General features: G+C 45.4%; 1 protein-coding gene across 1 annotated transcript in view; it reads left to right on the forward strand.

Moving 5' to 3' along the window:
* Positions 1-21,403, forward strand: part of PDE4DIP (phosphodiesterase 4D interacting protein) — a 114,651-nt gene that overhangs the window by 22,357 nt on the left and 70,891 nt on the right. The window contains exons 5-7 of the mRNA XM_081915005.1: positions 8,110-8,186; positions 17,894-18,002; positions 19,475-19,650. Of these exons, the coding sequence (XP_081771131.1) occupies positions 8,110-8,186; positions 17,894-18,002; positions 19,475-19,650 (362 nt within the window). The remainder of the gene's footprint in view (positions 1-8,109; positions 8,187-17,893; positions 18,003-19,474; positions 19,651-21,403) is intronic.

Genomic DNA, 21,403 nt, shown 5'->3' on the forward strand with positions numbered 1-21,403 from the left:
TGGACCCATCTTCTGACTTTGTACAGACACATTCATACTAAGAACTTGGAGCTAAGAGGTTTACAGTCAGTGCACTGCAAGAGAAATGTCACCCTGGTGTTGACAGGTGCCGTCAAAATTGTGAAAAGCAAGTGCAGGCAGCTGACATGTCACAGAACTGCCAGCCAATAACTTCTTCTCAGAGAGGGAGGTTATAAATAGCCTGGTTACTGGGTGAAATGATTGCGAGGTTTGTTCTGCTTCTTGCTGTGGGAGGGAGAACAAGTGAGGCAGCAGAACTGGCAGGGCCTTATCAGACAGGGTGGCTTTGCAGCAGGAAAAGAGAGGGGAGAACCTAAAGTGCCACTTTTGGTTTGTCAAACATTTGCCAACTGCTCCCTTGCTGTACCAGACCCGTCACAAACTCACATCACAGACTGGGAAACAGTTCAGTCAGTAAGGAGTGGCACATCTAGCAAACTAGAGAGGTGCCCTAAATATTGGACAAATATTGGACGCAGCATTCTGCTCGGTTTAGATCTCCTGGCTTTCAAGAGCTGATGCCAAGCCCCAGGCAGCTGTTATGCCAGCCAGGGAACATTGCTGGAGAAAGTAAATCGCAGTTGCTTGAAAAGCACTCCCAACTTTCTCTCTGACTGGAAAAATGGAGGCTGTGGCACTAGGAGAGTAGAGCAAACCACATAGGGAAACTAGTAATGGCTGGAAAGGTGGCATTTGAGCCATCAGCTTCCTAACCCAGGTGCCATCCACACAAAAGTCCCCTTTATTTGTGGTGCATCGCTGGACTGGCATTTTTTGCCAACGCAACTGCTGCTCATAGGACACACGCAGCGGAACATGCGCCATGTTTCTAGGAACAGGTCCAGGCTGTAAAGCTCTGTGTCCAAGCACCTCCCCCCCCCCGCCAATGCTTTCCCCACAAAAACCACTCTTTATTGCTGAATCAGAGCAAATGGCAGCCCATGGGAAAACTCCCATGGCTGTTTGCTCTGATTCAGCAGTATAGAGCAGGTTTTCCTGTGGAAAACAGTGGAGGACAAAAAAAGCGCTTGGAAATGGACTGAGAAAGTGTGGGCCTTTGTCTAGCCCAGGACAAAAGATTTGTGTGGATGCACCCTGAGTCTCCCCTGTTTGTAACACTGTTGCATGCCACTGCAATATGCAATGAAAAGTGTCAGGGCCTTAAGTAATGCACACAAAATCAAGTGGGTGGTGCCTGAAAGGTCACTTTAAAAAAAAGAATCATTTACCTGCATGTGCTCCTCCATGTCTGCACAGATAATCATGCAAGTTAATAAAGAGTGTGATCTCCCCATTGACTGGCTAATTCCCCAGAAATGACCTGTGGGAGAAGTATTCTGTCTACCAAGGACCCTTTTACTCCGCCTTGCCATTTTGGGGGAACCAGGCTCTTTATCTCAATTTAAGTTGATGGAAAAGAAAGACTTGATTAGATCCCCAGCGGTTGGGGTGGGGTGAGAAGCCCCACCAAGATTTATTGGGGCAAAAGGCTCCTTGGCATGTGTTGGGATTAATATACCACCACAATCATGTTCCTACCACAGCCGCAAATTTAATTCCTCCACCAAAAAAATGAAATGCAAAGGTTTGGGAGGAAGGCACAAGTGCAGGTGAACACAACAAGAAGCAGCGTCCACAAAACATGCAAAATCTGACCATCAGGAAAGTAAAATGGAGGATAAAACTTCATTCCTATAGATTCCAGCTCTTTGAAGTTAAAAGTCAAGGAAGGTGGGGGTAAAGGGCACCAAATTGATTCTGCAAGATTGGAACTGTTCCTGTGGTAATAGTAACAATGCACATCACTGGTTCATATGAAAATCCACAGAGAAAGAGAAATGCAGCCAGTAAAAAGAAATCGGCCCAAAAGAAGTACAAAGAACAATGGAATAAATGAGCAAAAGTGGCCGTACAGTGGTACCTCAGGTTACATACGCTTCAAGTTACATACGCTTCAGGTTACACACTCCACTAACCCAGAAATAGTGCTTCAGGTTAAGAACTTTCCTTCAGGGTGAGAACAGAAATCGTGCTCCGGTGGCGTGGCGGCAGCAGGAGGCCCCATTAGCTAAAGTGGTCTTCAGGTTAAGAACAGTTTCAGGTTAAGAACGGACCTCCGGAACAAATTAAGTACTTAACCTGAGGTACCACTGTATTATTATTGGTTGGGCTGTGGGTCATCAAGTGCTTCATCAGCAGGCAGGAAACAATAGTACCAGGAAAAGCGTGGGTTGAACCTGAGGGCACCAGAAAAGTCAGAAGATGGCTGTTGAGCATGTGGGCGAGGGATCCAATTGTGGATGGGCAGCTCAGATTCTCTGTCCGAAGCAGATGATCTGTGTTCTCTAAAGCAGGCAACTGAAGTCGGGACATTCTGTTCCAGGAGAGGCAAGCATCACATGGGTCTGCTGGCTTCTGGCCATGCTATTCACAGGCTACTGAATAATACAACTTCTGCTCCTTGGCTTAAATTGGCACAAGGGGAATACAAAAGTGGCAAGTGACGTGGAGTTTCTTGGAGCAGCTTGCGTGGGGATTTGTGGGCAGTTGTGCTGGTGCTTTACCTGCTTGACAGCTGGTGGGATAAGTCCCACGATTGGAATGTAATAATGGAGGGATACAATCTATTTCAGAGAAACAGACCAGACAAGAAAGGAGGAGGAGTGGCGTTATATGTCAGGGATGTGTATACCTGTGAAGAGATTCAGGATTTAGAACCTCAAAGCCAAAGTGAGAGCATTTGGGTCAAAATTAAGGGAGAGAAGAATAACAGTGACCTCATTGTGGGAGTTTACTATAGATCCCCAAGGCAAACGGAGGACATAGATGATGCCTTCCTGGAACAGATGGCCAAGCATGCAAAAAGAAGGGAGATAGTAGTAATGGGGGACTTCAATTACCCGGATATTTGTTGGATGTCAAACTCAGCCAAGAGCATAAGGTCAAACAGATTCCTCACTGGCCTTGCAGACAACTTCATTGTCCAGAAAGTGGGAGAAGCAACAAGAGGAACAGCCATTATAGATCTGGTCCTAACCAATGTTGATGACCTGGTTAGTGGGGTAGAAGTGGGAGGATCATTAGGCGCGAGTGATCATGCTCTTCTGAAGTTTACTATACAGCGGAAATGAGCAGCCAAGCATACTAGGACTCAATTTCTTGACTTTAAGAAAGCCGACTTCATAAAACTTAGGGAAGTGCTGGGTGAGATCCCATGGACAGTAATACTAAAAGGAAAGGGAGTTCATGATGGCTGGGAATTTGTTAAGAGGGAGATAGTAAAAGCACAACTTCAGGCAATACCAATGAGACGGAAACATGGAAGGTGCCTAAAGAAGCCAGAGTGGCTATCTAAAGAACTTTTAACTGAGTTAAGATTAAAAAAGAATGTGTACAAAAAATGGAAAAGGGGGGAAACCACCAAAGAGGAATTCAAACAAATAGCCAGCACGTGTAGACACAAAGTCAGAAAAGCTAAAGCAAATGATTCAGCAGAGGAAACACAGCCCAGAATAACTAAGGAGATAGTACAAGAATACTTGGCATTCAAGTCTCCAGGGCCAGATGAACTGTATCCAAGAGTATTAAAGGAACTGGCAGATGTGATCTCAGAACCACTGGCAGTCATCTTTGAGAATTCCTGGAGAACAGGCGAAGTCCTGGCAGACTGGAGGAGGGCAAATGTTGTCCCCCTATTTTCAAAAAGGGGAAAAGAGAGGACCCAAATAATTACCGCCCAGTCAGTCTGACATCAATACCAGGGAAGATTCTGGAGCAGATCATTAAGCAAACAGTCTGTGAGCACCTAGAAAGGAATGCTGTGATCACCAATAGTCAGCATGGATTTCTGAAAAATAAGTCATGTCAGACTAACCTGATCTCGTTTTTTGACAGAATTACAAGCCTGGTAGATGAAGGGAACGCAGTGGATGTAGCCTACCTTGATTTCAGCAAGGCATTTGACAAGGTGCCCCATGATATTCTTGTAAAGAAGCTGGTAAAATGCGGTCTTGACTATGCTACCACTCAGTGGATTTGTAACTGGCTGACTGACCGAACCCAAAGGGTGCTCATCAATGGTTCCTCTTCATTCTGGAGAAGAGTGACTAGTGGGGTGCCTCAGGGGTCTGTCTTGGCTTATTCAACATCTTTATCAACGACTTGGATGATGGACTCAAGGGCATCCTGATCAAATTTGCAGATGACACCAAACTGGGAGGGGCGGCTAACACCCCAGAGGACAGGATCACACTTCAAAACGACCTTGACAGATTAGAGAACTGGGCCAAAACAAACAAGATGAATTTTAACAGGGAGAAATGTAAAGTATTGCACTTGGGCAAAAAAAAAATGAGAGGCACAAATACAAGATGGGTGACACCTGGCTTGAGAGCAGTACATGTGAAAAGGACCTAGGAGTCTTGGTTGACCACAAACTTGACATGAGCCAACAGTGTGACGCGGCAGCTAAAAAAGCCAATGCAATTCTGGGCTGCATCAATAGGAGTATAGCATCTAGATCAAGGGAAGTAATAGTGCCACTGTATTCTGCTCTGGTCAGACCTCACCTGGAGTACTGTGTCCATTTCTGGGCACCACAGTTCAAGAAGGACACTGACAAACTGGAACGTGTCCAGAGGAGGGCAACCAAAATGGTCAAAGGTCTGGAAATGATGCCTTATGAGGAATGACTAAGGGAGCTGGGCATGTTTAGCCTGGAGAAGAGGAGGTTAAGGGGTGATATGATAGCCATGTTCAAATATATAAAAGGATGTCACATAGAGGAGGGAGAAAGGTTGTTTTCTGCTGCTCCAGAGAAGCGGACACGGAGCAATGGATCCAAACTACAAGAAAGAAGATTCCACCTGACAGTAAGAGCTGTTGGACAGTGGAATTTGCTGCCAAGGAGTGTGGTGGAGTCTCCTTCTTTGGAGGTCTTTAAGCAGAGGCTTGACAACCATATGTCAGGAGTGCTCTGATGGTGTTTCCTGCTTGGCAGGGGGTTGGACTCGATGGCCCTTGTGGTCTCTTCCATCTATATGATTCTCTGAACCCCCAGTGGAGCCGCCTGTCTTCATGCCTATTTGCACAAAGAGCCATTTTATGTGACCACAGTGACATGATGAATGGAGAGGTGGCAGGGACCCATGTTGGGTTGAGCATGGGATGAAGCAGTCATGTGCTCTTTGTCAGGATGTATCCAGGGGGAAACCTCTAGAACCCCTCCCTGGATTCAGAAAATCTCACTACTGGCCAGCTGCCAATCTCTTCTTGGGCGCTGGTTCTTGGTGGATTTTTTCTTGGTTAGGGATTTTGTATGCAGAGGCTGCATGGCTAACTCTCAGGGATGTTTTGAGGGGTGACTTTCCTGTCTTGGCAATAGGCTGGGCTCCACGACCTTGTTGGTATGCACTGTGTGTGTGTGTGTGTGTGTGTGTGTGTGTGTGCAGTGCCGGATTTATGTATAAACTAAACAAGCTCTAGCTTAGGGCCCCACTCTCTTGGGGACCACCAAAAAATTTAAAGGAAAAAAACCCTGGATGTACATTTCCAAAATATAAGATAAAAAACAAATAAAATAAAACCTACATACAGCAACAGTGTTTTGTGTTGTGTAGGCTCCTATACCGGTATGTCATGTGCAAATGGCTTTAGATACCTATTAGGTCCATAAATTACCATATAGCATATATTCAACACAAAAAACAGTGACAATTTGTTGTTGACAAAGGACAGCTGGACATATCAAAGGCCCCATTACCTTCAGGAGCTGAGGGCCTCATCAAACCTAAACCCTGGGCAGTGTGTGCGTGTGTCTATCTGTACTTTATAATCTCCTTTATATTCTTGCAAACTAAGAGTGGACTCAAGTCCATGAACATTTCTGCCATCATAAATTTGTTAGTCTTTAACATGCTATATAGGACTCTTTGTTGTTTTTACTTGGAAACTCAGGAATTTATTTTGAGTACTGGGATTTAATGGAGCACAATAATCCACTCCTGCTTAGCCAAAGCTTTCTTTACTGGACCAGAGGCGGAGGCATGCTGTTGATTCTGTTTACAGTAAAAATAAAAATAAAAGGGGTAGTCTTTTTAATTCAAATGGGAATCTAGATTCCACCCCCCCCCCCAAGCCAGATAGTTAGGTCATGCAGCTTCTCTTCTTTAAAACAGTTTGGGGCAATTTTTGATGGAATTCTTTCCTTCCCATTTTGAGAGCGGAAAGTGCAACCAGACTGGCACATGCCACTCCAGTCTCCACAAGCGGTGCAAGATTCTAGGGATTCCAGGCAGTGTTGTGTTTCAAGGCACAGCAAATATGAGTGTCTTTAAGAAGTATGGTTTAATTGACACAACTTTACACCTAAGGCCTGCAGTGTTGCCCCTCTCATAGCTTCATCCAGCTTGGGTCTAAAGCAGCCTCCAGCCATGGTCCCTGGTCTCTGGGCGCAGCCTCCCCCAGCCAATGCTGCATATGAGTTCTTCTTAACCCTGTTCCCCCCACCAACCCATAACAATACAAATAGACAGCAAAGCAATTGTGCAAGTTTCGACTTTACTAAGATGATTTCTAAAAGCTTCAAAAAGTGGATTAAGATAGATAACCTAAGGAGGGGCTTTAGAAACCACTGCACTGTCTCTTCCTGTTTGCTTTTTTCTTTCTCTCCCCACCCCTCTCCCCACTCCTTTTGACACCATCTCATAGTTGCTTGTTCTCCTCAAGTTCAACTTCACCAGAAGCTGATGGAGCTGCCTGAAGAGGTAGAATTTTAAAGATAAAACATAGTTTGTTGTGACAGCAATTTGATCAGTCTGGAGCTGCTGCTGCTGCTGCTTGTCTTCAGACCTCTCCACATGCAATGCCCTGACCAAAGCTGCATGTTGGCTAATCTTAAAGTGGGGAGGAGCTGCTGCACAAAAGAGCTGGATGGCTTCAAAATGCCCAAGTCAAGGCGGAGGAGGAGGTCACAGTGGCCATGGTTAAGTGGACACAAGACTTTGGATATTCAATAACCATGCCACAGTGGGAAAATTTGTGGGGGAATCGTTGGAAATTGGAAATTTACAAATTGCTATGTCTTAAGAGAGAATTTTCTAAAAATGCAACACCTATGGTATCTAACGCCTTGGAAACTGTCAAAGATGTACAAAAGTGTCCCAAGCAACTGCTGGAGGTGTGGAGACACTTTCTATCACATGTGGTGGCTGTGTAAAAAAATCCAGGCATTTTGGGAGAGTATCCACTTAGAACTACAAAAAATGATAAAGATTCCCTTTATGATAAAACCAGAAGCTTATCTTCTGGGGATTACAGATTTGGATATTCCACAAAAAATGAAAGGGTTTTTTTTTATATGCCACAGTGGCAGCAAGAGTTCTTATCGCTACAAAATGGAAGAGTGATGAAATCCCCTCTATTCATGAATGGATCTAAAAGCTAACAGAATATGCAGAGTTAGACTGTCTATCAGAAAAAATAAAGAACAACCCAAAACAGGAATTTGTCTCAAAATGGGAAGTCTTCAAAGCAACTATAACAGTTTAAACTCTGTCGCAGCATTTGAATAACTTTGGTAGTAGCTTTAAGAAAGATATGAGACCTAAGATAAACCAATAATTAGTTAATCTATGATAAAAGTGTGTATTGGCAACAGATAATATATAATTGAAATAAGGAATAGACGGGAGGTCAGGTCTGTAGTTCAAGGACCACTTTTTGCTTTATTGATTTGAAATTAATATTGTCTTTATCACTGTTTTTATTTGCATTTTTGTTTTGTTTTTTCCTTTTTTGGTGTATCAAAAACAACAACAACAGCAGCAGCAGCAGCAGCAGCATTCCCACCCACTTAGGCTCCTGATAGAGCACCAGAGTATTGCAACTGCAATAGCTTGTGGAGATTTCTCTATGTTTATATTTCACCATGTCTTCAAAAAAGGGAAGCTCTTTGTGTGCTGCTACCAGGTACCTCAGTATTTGAAGTCAAAAGGAGACAGACCTGCTTCAAAACTGGAATACTGGTGCAGCAGGAGAGATCCACAGCTGAGCAGATTATGATCCTTCATGCCTGTTTGTACCTTTCAGAACATCGAGCTGAAGGTGGAAGTGGAAAGCCTGAAGCAAGAGCTCCAGGAGAAGCAACAAAGCTTGGACCAAGCCCGGTAAGAGGTGGTACAGATGGATCTGCAGAGCCCGGTTCACACACATCCCACCCCTAGGAATGCACACACACACACGTGTGTGTGTGTGTGTGTGTGTGTGTGCGTGCATGCACACAAAGAGAGTTTACTGGGCCCTTCTGTTTATCTCCTGCACTACACCAAGGTCACAATCCTGTGTTCACATTTGAGTTCCCATTGAAAAGAAAATCCAGATCTGGATTTTCTTTAATTTAGCATGCAAACCAAGTTTCTTGCTTTGTCACTAAGGGTGGATCTAAACATGGGGGTGAAAATGCTATTAAAAAGTCAGAAATCAGATCGTTTCAACAAAAGAAAAAAATCTCTATGGAAAATTGTGTTTTAAAAGTTCCTGCTCTCTGGTGCCATCTGGTGTTGCATGTTTATAGCACATTCAAATGTCTGTTTCTTTACTAATGTAGCTGAGTCCCAAGATGCCTGTTATTGCTCATGTAGAGCTAAACAGTCAGAGTCAGATGCCTCAGGTATTCAGAATGCTGTCATTTCTATTGAATCCCAAGGCAACTGGGAGGTTTCTTTGGACTGGGTTCAACTAAATAGTTGTGTTAGCATGGCAGGGCTTCCCTGCTCTGCTCCCCCTGGCCCCCTCCCCCCAAATCAGCTCTGCGGGGAGAAGAGGGTAAATCTTTCCCCCTCCTGGTAAGCAGCCTTAGTGCAACATTGAATTCCATCCTTTGTTTTTAAAGAGGTCAATAAGAAATAAGCTCTGGGGACAATTTTCATTTTTTATTTTTTTTAAATAATTTTTATTAACTGACCAATCAAATCAAATCAAATCAAATCACATAAATTCCGAATTACAAAGCCGAATTTTAATTTTTTTGTTGGGGGGACCCATATTTCAAGTTCTGAAGGGGATTACAATCATCTTCTTGCTGCTGTGTTAATATCCACAAATCTGTCCAAATAATGTTCATAATTCTATCCAGTCCTATCTTGCTGTTCTCACATCTCATCTTGTTCGTATATTTTTCTTTTTTTCTTTATGATCTTGTTATGTACTGAGTTGAATAGGATCCAAACTGTGCAGCCCATTGTGTAAATAATGTATATAAAGCAGATACTTTGAGGGGACATTCTTTCATTCCTCCTCAACACTATGAGCTGAATAAAGAGCATGAAATCACTTTGCGACTCTGAGTATATTTCACTGGCGACGAGGATGGGATCCCGCTGAGCTGACTGCCACACACAGCACCGCCACCTGCCACACCACTGCCTCGCACCGTGTATCCAGGCTTCAGCTCCGGGACACAAGGAACTCAGAATGGCAACCAACAGCAGCTTCTCGCCGTTCAACCCAGCATCTGGAGACTGGGAAGCGTACGCCTCCCGTTTCACCTTCCTCCTAGAAGCCAGAGGGGTCACCGATGAAGAAGACGCCAAGAAGAGGGCAATATTCTTCAGCATCTGCGGAGAGGAGACGTTTGAAATCGCCTGGACTCTCCTTGCACCTGAAGACGTCGCTACTGTTCCATACAAAACAATAATGGAACAGCTGAAGGGGCACTTTTTGCCACAGCCCTCAGTAGTGGCTCGTCGAAATGCCTTCTACGCAAAGCGGCAAGCCCCTGGGGAAACCATAACTGGGTTTGTGACCTCTCTCCGCCAAGCTGCCCGGTTCTGCAACTTCTCAGAGCTGGAGAACATGCTTCATGACCGCCTCGTCGGTGGCCTGAAGGATGAGAAGCTGCAACGACGCCTCTACGCTAAGAAGAACCTCACGTTCCAGGTTGCTCTGGAGGAGGCCCTGGCAACGGAAGCTGCCAAGAGGTCGACACAAGAGGCACAGCCGAGCCTGCACCCCAACCGAGGGTCCACCACAAAGACCTCACCGACGACTCAGGATCCAACAGGGAGGAGGTGCACCGAGTACAGCAGCGCACTCAAGCAGCCCACATACCACAGCTGCCTCGACGAGAAGGAGGGAAGTGTGCAAGCTGTGGAGAAAGTCACGAGAGGAGGACCTGCCGTTTCTGCAACGCAGAGTGCAGGCAGTGCAGAAAATTGGGACACATCGCCCGGGTGTGTCGGGCTCGGCCCACCCGACGCCAGGCATCAGATGACCAATCCAAGAGCTCCAGGTCCTGGGGCCCAACGCACCAAGGCAACTCGACGGAGCTCACGGACTTCCAGGTATACCAGTTGCCCCACCCCAACGTAGAGAAAATTTATGTAGAGGTACAGATAGAGGGGGCCTCATGCCGCATGGAGCTTGACACGGGTTCAACTCTATCCATAATCTTGGCAAGGACCTTAAGGAAACTGTGTCCTACTGGGGGTCCCAAACTCAGGCCGGCCCCGTTCACCCTCCGGGACTTCCAGAAACGTAAGGTCCCCACAATGGGGGTGGGGACCTTCAGGGTGCAATACCGAGGGCGGACGCAGCAACTGGACTTGCTTGTGGTCAAGGGCCCCTTCATTAGCTTACTGGGTTTGGCATGGTTTGGACCACTGGGACTAGCCGTCACTGGGGTGAACCACACTAGCTTACAAGTGGATGTGGACGCCATATGCAAGGAATTTCCAGGGGTTTTCGATGGGAAATTGGGACAGTATACGGGCCCCCCATTGCTCTGCAGCTTGACCCCACAGTACGACCGGTCAGGCTCAAGGCCTGCCGGGTCCCGTTCGCCCTGAAACCCCATATAGACGAGGAATTGGACCGACTCGTGGAGCAAGGAGTGCTGGAGCCGGTGCCTTATGCCCCCTGGGAAACCCCAATCATCACACCCGTCAAGCCTAATGGTTTGGTCCGCATCTGCGCAGACTACAAATGTACCATAAACAAGGCCCTCACGGCCCATGCATACCCAGTACCAGTGGTCAGCCATTGTGCTGGTCCCGGGGGTGAGGTACCATGGGCGTAAGCAGAGTCCACACAAAGAGGGGCGAGGTCCGAGGCGGAGAGCCGGGCGGGGAACAGGAACACTGGAACAGGAGGCCAAGCAGGGTACAGGTACACCGGATGATCAGGAACAGGAGGCCGAGCAGGGATCAGGAACACAGGTAGGTCCGAAGACAACAACGATGTTGCTCCCGCAACCTGGGGCCGGGCTGACTGGGCTTTTATCCTCTTCTAAGGCCGGGGGCGGTCCCGGCCCCCAGGAGCCCCGCCTCCTCTGGCCTTAAAGCGAGCACTCCTCCTGGGGGCAACCAGTTCCCTTCGCCTCTCTGCCCTAAGCCTCTGCAGATCAGGAGAGGCCGAAGGGTTACTGGGCCCTGGAGGAGGCTCACCTGTGGCCACTGAGTCGTCAAGCCCCTCTGGGACCAGAAGGGCTTCACCTGGGGCCAGCTCCTGATGCTCTGTCACAGGTGCAGGCTCTTCAGCATCTAGGCCTTGCCCCAGTTCAGCCGGCCCTGGAGGCAGGGACTCCTGTGCAGGCTGGGATTCCTCTGGTTCATCCTCTGAATCGGAATCCCAGGCCATCACAGCCATGTCCTTGCCACCCTGGCTGGGTGGTGCTAGCATGCGACACCTCGCCCTATGGCATCGGCGCTGTCCTGGGACACCAGCTCCCGGATAGAAGAGAGGTACCGGTAGCATACTTTTCCCAGACACTCAACGAAACCAAGCGGAACTACTCGCAAATCGACAAGGAGGGTCTGGCAATTGTGAAGGGAGTAAAAAAATTCCATGATTTATTGTACGGGCGGCCCTTCACCGTGGTGACTGACCACAAGCCATTGCTTGGCTTGTTTGCCCCCGAAAAGCAGACCCCCCCAAGTGCTGTCTCCTCGCGTCCTCAGGTGGTCAATTTTCCTTGCCAGCTACCAGTATGCACTGATTCACCGCCCTGGAAAGGCGATGGGCCATGCAGACGCCCTCAGCAGGCTACCACTACCGGAAACAGGCCCCGACCCAGCACCTGCACAAGAGGTTATGAGCCTGGAGCTGCTTCCCGACCGCCCCATTCAGGCACAAGAAGTTGCACACCATTCCAAGAAAGATAGGGTCATCTCCCGGGTCCTGGACTGGGTGTGGAGGGGATGGCCCAGCAGCAGCCCCGGGCCAGAATTCGCCGGCTACACAACCCGCAAACATGAACTGTCAGCCCACAAGGGGTGCCTGTTATGGGGAAGCAGGGTCGTTGTTCCCCAGCCCCTCTGCAAAAGGGTCCTCACAGCCCTACACGAGACACACCCAGGGGTAGTAAGAATGAAGGCCCTTGCCAGGAGTTACGTGTGGTGGCCGGGGATCGATGGAGAGATAGAGGCCTGGGTCAAACACTGCCAGGCCTGCCAAGAATCCCGCCCAGATCCCCCAAGGGCCCCAGTCCAGTCATGGGAGTCCGCCCGAGCACCATGGTCACACCTGCATGTGGACTTCGCTGGCCCCTTTCAGGGGAAAACATTCTTCATAGTGGTGGACTCCTACACCAAATGGCTCGAAGTCGCACTGGTACCGTCCACTTCTATGTCCGCAGCCATCCAGGTACTACGCAGGCTGTTTGCAACCCATGGGCTCCCTGACACTCTCGTCTCAGACAACGGGACTGCATTTACGTCAGGAGAATTTCAAACCTTCACAGTGCAGAACGCCATCCGCCACATCCGTTCGGCGCCATTCCACCCGGCCACCAATGGCCAAGCAGAACGCATGGTGCGGACCACCAAGGACACCCTTCGCCGCATGACGCAAGGGGATTGGGAGTACCGCCTTGCCACATTCCTTCTAGCACAGCACAGCACCCCCAGCTCAACGACTGGCCAGAGCCCCGCTGAACTACTAATGGGTTGGCGCCTTGCAATCAGATTGGACCGCCTTCTGTTGAATGGTTACTTTAAATGTAAAGGTTCATCGTTGTTCCACTTGATGTGTATGTCTTTAAGGGGCCAGAGCAAGGGCCAGAGCAAGATAACGAGACCCAGCTTTACAGCTGTGAAACATAGCAGGTGCTGCTGAGTTGTATTTGATTAAGGTGTGTCAGCATTTCGGTGTAGTATATAAGGAGCAGCACCTAGCTCTCCCATTACCCTGGGGGTTGGGTCATGTTTGTTAAATGTATTTAGTGTAAAAGGAGTTTTTGTTTTTGTAATTAAAACCTTGCTTAAGTTATTTTTGAGTCCCTTTCTTTTAAATGCATGGTCTCCCCAGCAAGCTCTCTGCAGCGCTACCATACTGCAAAAAGCCAACATCTTTGGTTATGGGCCCAGCTGCTGAGTGGATGACTGCATATTTTTGGACTCTGAGAAAGGTTTGAAAACTCCTTCTCCTGTTAGTGTAGTTTTTGTGGGTCTGGAAGATTTCCAGAATGGTTGACCGGGTTCCTGAAGCTGAGAAGGCTCTGGTCTTCCCACAGCTAACAGATGAGAACTATAGTTTATGGTCTTTTCGGGTGGAGGCGCTTTTGACCTCTAGAGAAGTATGGATCTATGTAACTGATGACCCTCCTGACCCTATAACTAATGCTTGGTCAAAAGGAGATGCGAAAGCCAGGGCGATAATTAATTTGGCAGTCAGCGACCAGCAAGTAGTTTATATAAGAAATAAGAAAACTGCCAAAGAAATGTGGGACAGTCTTGCAGCAGTGCATGTCAGAAAAGAGTCAGCGTCTGCATTGACGTTTTTCAAGCAGTTGTACCAGACGAAGTTGCAGCCTGGTGATGATTTGGCAGCACACTTGAGACGTCTGGAGGCAATACGCGGCGAATTAATTCGAAGGGACATGGTGATACCTGATATTCAGTTTGTTTTTATCATTCTTTGTTCCCTTAACGAGGACTTTGATGGTATAGCTAGCCAGATATCCGCCGTTCCACCAGCACAATTAACTGTGGAAGGGGTAACGGCAAGATTAATGGGCGAGTTGGATAGGAGGGAGGCTTGTGCCATAAGCACTCCTATTTCCAGAAGTAATGAGGAACGCCATATGCAAACTTGTGGTGATACAACTGCATTTAAAGCTGCAAAGCGTTGTTGGTTCTGCAAAAAGCAGGGACATTTTGCAAAGGACTGCAGAGCCAAAAGAAAGCAAAGTGTTCCCAAGTCTGTTTTGGTTCGTCAGTCACGGTCGTCAGCCCAGCAGCCGACATCGTACCGTAAAGAGAGAAACGAGCCGCGAGCTTTTCATGCTCGGACAACAGATCATAAAAGATTTAAAGGTGCCAAGTGGAATTTTTTTATTGTGGACTCAGGAGCATCTCAGCACGTTTGCAATGATCGAAGTTTATTTCTTTCGAAGAGGAAATTGGTAATGTACATTTAGCCAATTCACAAGTCTTGCAGTCGCTTGGCAGGGGTACTGTTAAACTTGACTCTTTAAACATTACAATAGCAAACTGCATTTACTGCCCATCAGTGGACAATTTATTATCAGTAAGGTGTTTTGCTCATCAAGGCATAACTGTGCGTTTCTTAAATTCAATGTGTGAGTTTTTTGATGGGAACAAACGTCTATTGTATGCCCGGGAATCTGATGGTTTATATAGACTGTATTTTCGCACCAACTCCCAATCGCCTATAAATTGCAGAGCAGCACAGTCAAGCCAGGGGTTGAGGTGCACAGGTGTGTCCATGAGGTGCACAGGATTCTGGGACACCTGAATTTTGCTGATGTAATTAAGACAAAGAATATTGTTAATGGCCTCAACTTAAAACCATGTAAATTCTTTATGCAATGTTTATCCTGCTGCAAGAATAAGATTAAGGTTGCATGCAAGGGTAGGTGCTCAGATAGGAAAGTAACTGAGCCATTTGAGAGTGTACATTGTGATTTGGTTGGGCCACTTCCACCATCACTAGGAGGTTCTAAGTACTGGCTCACTCTGATAGACCAGTATAGTAGATACTGTTGGACTTATGCAATAGCTGAAAAGTCACAAGCATTTGAGAAATACAAAGTTTTTTGCAACTGGGTAAAAACGCACTTTAACAAACCAATTAAGAACCTGTTCTCTGACCGGGGCGGGGAATTTGTTTCTGAGGATTTTGAGAAATTCCTGGAAGCGCAGGGGACTACTCATGAGTTATCTTGCCCCCGAAGTCCCTGGCAAAATGGGCTTGTTGAAGTTGTGCAGCGTGACCTGCAGGCAGGGGTTAAAACTTATCTGCACGATGCTAATCTGCCCAAAGACTTTTGGGCTGAAGCGCTTAATGCCTTTTGTTATGTTAGAAATCGCAGTTACCATTCTAGTTTAGATGTCACCCCCTATGAGAAGCTGTTTAAAAAACACCCTAATCTGAAATACCTACGCATTTGGGGTTCAGATGTAATTATGCATTATCCTGCTAAGCAGAAATTGGGTGAGCGTAGTGTTCAGGGGAAATTAATGGGCTACCAGCAGGGGGCGTACAGAATTTACATACCAGCAACTGGCAAATTTCATATTACCAGAAGTATGATACAAACTGTAAATTGGAACGGAGTTGCTGTTTTCCAAGATACTGACGGTAAAGATAATACTGAGGAAGAAGAGGAAGCAGCAGCAGCAGCAGCAGCAGGAAATAGCGCTTCTGAATTAATGGAAAAAGACAAAAAGCCTGTTGAATCTGATAATTTGTTTGATGATTTAAAGTCACAGGCACCCGAGGGGAGGTTAGATTCTCTTGAGTTTTCTGACCGTGAGCTTAGCCTACAGGCATCTGACAATGATGATTTACAACCTGAAACTAGTGGTTCACTTAGTCCCATTAAGTCTGAGGAGTCTGACTCTCCTTCCGGACTGAGACGTTCAGATAGAAAGAGGCAAAAGCCACAACGATTTGCAGATGAACATTTTAATACTGTGTATGCCAATAATGCGGGTTTTGAGCCAAAAAGCTACAATGATGTTCAGAATTTACCTAAGCACCAAGCTGTAAATTGGTATAAAGCTATGAACTCTGAGATAGCTTCTTTAAATGAGCATAACACTTGGTCTCTTGTACCACAAACCCCAGATATGAGACTTATTGATTCAAAATGGGTTTATAGAGTTAAAATGAATGACAAAAATGAAGTTGTAAGGTACAAAGCAAGATTAGTTGCTAGGGGTTTTCAACAAATTCCAGGCGAAGATTATGATTTGTGTTATTCACCAAGTGTAAAATATGAAACAGTTAAGCTTTTGTTAAAAGATGCATCACAACGAGGACATTCTGTTTATCACCTAGATATAAAAACTGCATATTTGTTTGCAGATTCAAAAGAACAAATTTTTATGCGTGTTCCTGAAGGCATAGACGCCGCTGAAGGTTTGGTATGCAAATTAAATAAATCCCTTTATGGTCTGCACCAAAGTGGAAGGAATTGGCACCAAACTTTAGCAAAAGAATTGCTGGACATTGGTTTTTCACAAGGAAAGGCAGACAATTGTGTGTTTATAAAGGAAAGGGCAAACTCTGTAACAAAAATATGTGTGTATGTAGATGATGTGTTAATCTCTACAAAAACTAAACAGGAATATGAACAGGTAGTATCAGTTACAGAAGAAATTTGATGTGGTAGAATTAGGCATAGCTAAAAATTACTTATCCATGCAAATTGAGAAAGGCAAAAATGGATCTTTTCTGGTTCATCAAACTGCAAAAATTGATGATCTTGTTGAAATGCTATGTTTAGAAAATGCAAATGGGAAGGAAACGCCTATGGGGTGTGGTTTCACCTTTACAGGTGAAGACAAGCCATTTCCTAACAAAACTTTATATCGTTCTGCTATTGGCAAGCTAAATTTCATTCAAAGAATCTCAAGACCAGATATAACTTATGCTTTTCACTTTCTGGCAAAATTTGTGGAAAAGCCTACTACACAATGTTTCTCTGCTCTTAAGAGAGTGGTAATGTACCTTAAACATACCAAACATTATAGGTTGCAGTTTACATCAAGTATTGAGAAAGGTTTTGAAATTTTCTGCAATGCATCTCATGCAGTGGAACAAAATAATTGCAGGGGTGTGTCTGGTATGGTGTTTTGTTATAACGGTTGTCCTTTTGAATGGAAGTCCCAGACACAAACCATTATTTGTCTCTCCACAACCGAGAGTGAATGATGTGCATGCGTTCAGGCCACTCGTGATGTAGAATGGTATCTGCAAGTATTTGCAGACCTACAGATGCAAGTAACACTACCAGTAAAAGTTTACCTTGATTCCCAGAGCGGACTTGCTATTCTGTGTTCAGAGACCAATACGCAGCGCACTAGAGTCTTAAGATTACGTTTGCAGTTTGTAAAGAAACTAATTGCTGACGAAATGGTTGTATTTCAATATATTCCAGGTGACAATCAAATTGCAGACATTTTTACTAAAGCACTTCAAAGGTTGCACATGAAAGACATGTACAAAGTATGCTTTATGTTTCTGTTCCACAATGATGAACCGCAGGGGAAATGTTGAATGGTTACTTTAAATGTAAAGGTTCATCGTTGTTCCACTTGATGTGTATGTCTTTAAGGGGCCAGAGCAAGATAACGAGTTCCCTTGGGCTGGGCTTCTCCATCAAGCCTCGTGTTGTCTCTGCTCTGCCTGCTGGTTGCTCTCTAGGTTCTCAGGCAGAGGCCACTTCCAGCCCTGCTGCATGGCACCCATTTCACGAAAGGGGCCAGTGAGGATCTGAACCTTGGTCTTTCTGCAGGCAAAGCAGTCAGTCTCCACAGAGCCATGGCTCCTCCTTTTCTTGTTAGTATTCCTTCTGCCATGTACCAGGGGTGTTTTTTTCTATATTGCCAACTACTGCTATGAATTTCAGGGCAGCAACTGGGAACCTGGGTAGTCAGAATGAGGCTAAGATCTCTCACCAGCAACAGAATGAACATGCCTATGAGATCCTGGAGAAGAAAATCCACCTTCTGCAGGAGGTGAGAAAATTCCCTTACAGGGATTTATGTGTGTGTGTTTTGCTAACCATTTTAGTAGGGTACAATCATGAGATCCTGCAAACACAAAAAGTATAATAGAAATAGATTCACCCCAGAAGGGTCAGTGTTCAGGTAAAGAAATGACATTCTGGAATGACTGTTACAGTTATGCTATATTATACTTATGTTTTTTACGTTTTGTTTGCATTTGCTTTGTTTTTCTTTTCTTTCCCCCTTTTTTCTTTCTTTGTGTATTCAGTAGAAATGTTTTTATTCTTTGTTTCATTTGCATAATAATGCGATAAAAAAATTCCAAAAGCTTAAATCTTATAATGAGCTCTGTTTAGATTAGCCACTCAAGTCTGTTTAAAGATAATTAGCATGTAGAGCAAGCTACGCTCTTGGGCAGCATTTTACAAAGCCTCAGTGAGGGTAACTATCCTGGAAAAAGACAGTTGGGAAATGAGGAAGTTCAGTTCTAGTGTTGGGTATCAGTTTATTCAGGTGTGAGATTTGGGAGTTCCGTGGCTCTCACTTGTGGATTCTGTTCACTCTTGCTCCAAGAATTGCTCCCATCAAAGGCAGTTTATATGCCCCCTCCCTGTTTAAATAGCACATGAGGGGCTGCATGCGTGAGTGCCATCTCTGGCTGCCTGTCCCAAGTGCATCAAAAAGGTGCATTGAATGCATCAAGAGATGTGTGTAGAATCCTCCACATGCTGGAAGAGCCTGATCTCATCAGGATCCCCTCTCAAACGGAATAGCTATGTAACCTTAGGAGTGGTCCTGCATTGTCATGGAACTTGCTATCTAACCCTAATTCAGTTAAATGATGAGGAATATTTGTTTTCTGGAGTAAATATGCTTGCAGCCTAGGAGCTTAATGAAAACCATTACTTCAGTGTACTTACGGCTAGAGAATGGTGTACATGTGAACTCTGACCGCTCCTGGTCACCATTTGTGGTGGATGCAGACTCTGTAGGTGCAAAACAGAGGAAGCGATGTATATCCAAGTTGATTTAGGTGGGGTGAAGGGGTCTCATTCTATGATGTGGTTTTGACAGACTAACTGTACTGACATTCCATATTGAATGTTGACTGTAGATTTCACCAATGCGTTCATTCTCAATGTCAAGTGAGAGAATGACTTCAATGAGGTGTTAAAAGCAGTCCAAGCCCCTCTCAGAGCCATCCATTCTGCCTGTGAGCCTTCCCAAAACATTTGTGGCCTGCCAAGTAGGATGAAAATACCAGGTGCCTCCTCTAGAGCAGTTTTCAGGTGACACTTGGGAAAACATTTACAGGGCTCATGTAAATATCCATCACAGTCTTCTGCTGGCCTCCTCCTGATTTCTTCTGAAGAGAAAGAATGAGGTCTCTTTGGTTTGGACACAACAGGAGACATCTAAACTGGAGGCACCTACTCTTTCAGGATTCCTTTGGCTGATTTCATCTCTGATTCTTCCTTTAGGAAGCTCAGTCGGCAAAGACCAAAGCAGAGAGGATGGCAACTATGGCAGAGGTTGAAAAGGATCGCAGTCTGAAACTCACCAAGGAGCTGATGAAGTTCACCAAGCTGCAGGATGAGACCAGGAAAAGCCAGGCTGTTTTGGAAACCTACAATGCTATGTTGGCTGAGAAAAATAAGTATGTTTCTATGGGTTTAGTTCCACTGATTCGGTTTGTGTCTGCCACCCATAATGTTAAATCTTCTGAGAAATTTGGGGGATAGGTTTTTTTATTTTCCCCAAAGTTGTGTCAGTTTGCATTTATTAGTGCAGAAGGTAGAGATCTTTCCTATTTTAATTAATTCAAGATGGTTCTGGAAGCTTCTCTGTATGAAAGAAACAAGCAGAAGGTTCATTATATTTAGTTATCACTTCAGAGAAGCTGAGTACAGCTGGCTTAAAAGTGGTCCTGTTATCTCTTTCTCTCAAGGTCATGCTGACTATAATAATAGGCCAGAAGGAGCCTGGATTTGCTCTCTTTTCTTTCTTTCTTTCTTTCTTTCTTTCTTTCTCTCTCTCTCTCTCTCTCTCTCTCTCTCTCTCTCTCTCTCTCTCTCTCTCTCTTTTCCCCTTTTTGAAACTAGGGACAACATTTGCCCTCCTCCAGTCTGCTGGGACTTCGCCTGTTCTCCAGGAATTCTCAAAGATTACTGCCAGTGGTTCTGAGATCACATCTGCCAGTTCCTTTAATACTCTTGGATACAGTTCATCTGGCCCTGGAGACTTGAATACATCTAGACTAGCCAAGTATTCTTGTACTATCTCCTTAGTTATTCTGGGCTGTGTTTCCTCTGCTGAATCATTTGCTCCAAATTCTTCAGGTCGGGCATTGTTTTCTTTATCAGAGAAGACTGAGGCAAAGAAGGCATTGAGGAGTTCAGCCCTTTCTGTGTCCCCTGTTTGCATTTCACCATCTTCTTCTCTGAGTGACCCCACTGTTTCTTTGTTCTTCCTTTTGCTACGAACATACCCATAAAAGCCTTTTTTGTTGCTTTTAACCTCTCTCGCAAGCCTGAGTTCATTCTGTGCTTTAGCTTTTCTGACTTTGTGTCTACACGTGCTGGCTATTTGTTTGAATTCCTCTTTGGTGGTTTCCCCCCTTTTCCATTTTTTGTACACATCCTTTTTTAATCTTAACTCAGTTAAAGTTCTTTAGATAGCCACCCTGGCTTCTTTAGGCACCTTCCATGTTTCCGTCTCATTGGTATTGCCTGAAGTTGTGCTTTTACTATCTTCCTCTTAACAAACTCCCAGCCATCATGAACTCCCTTTCCTTTTAGTATTACTGTCCATGGGATCTCACCCAGCACTTCCCTAAGTTTTATGAAGTCGGCTTTCTTAAAGTCAAGAAATTGAGTCCTAGTATGCTTGGCTGCTCCTTTCCGCTGTATAGTAAACTTCAGAAGAGCATGATCACTTGTGCCTAATGATCCTTCCACTTCTACCCCACTAACCAGGTCATCAACATTGGTTAGGACCAGATCTAAAATGGGGTCTAAAGTGAGGTCACTGTTATTCTTCTCTCCCTTAATTTTGACCCAAATGCTCTCACTTTGGCTTTGAGGCTCTAAATCTTGGATCTCTTCACAGGTATACACATCCCTGACATATAACACCACTCCTCCTCCTTTCTTGTCTGGTCTGTTTCTCTGAAATAGATTGTATCCCTCCATTATTACATTCCAATCGTGGGACTTATCCCACCAGGTTTCAGTGATGCCTATTATGTCATAGTTAGTTTGCTGTACCAAGAGCTCAAGCTCATCTTGTTTATTTCCCATGCTTTGCGCATTAGTGTACCGACATTGAAGTCCATTAATCATTCCCCCATGTCTCTTATTTAAGGGTTTTTTCCTCCCACCACTAGGTCTGCGTGCTGTTTGCTCCATTTG

This window comes from Podarcis melisellensis (assembly GCF_964234715.1).
Source record: "Podarcis melisellensis genome assembly, chromosome: 6".
NCBI classification, from domain to species: domain Eukaryota; kingdom Metazoa; phylum Chordata; class Lepidosauria; order Squamata; family Lacertidae; genus Podarcis; species Podarcis melisellensis.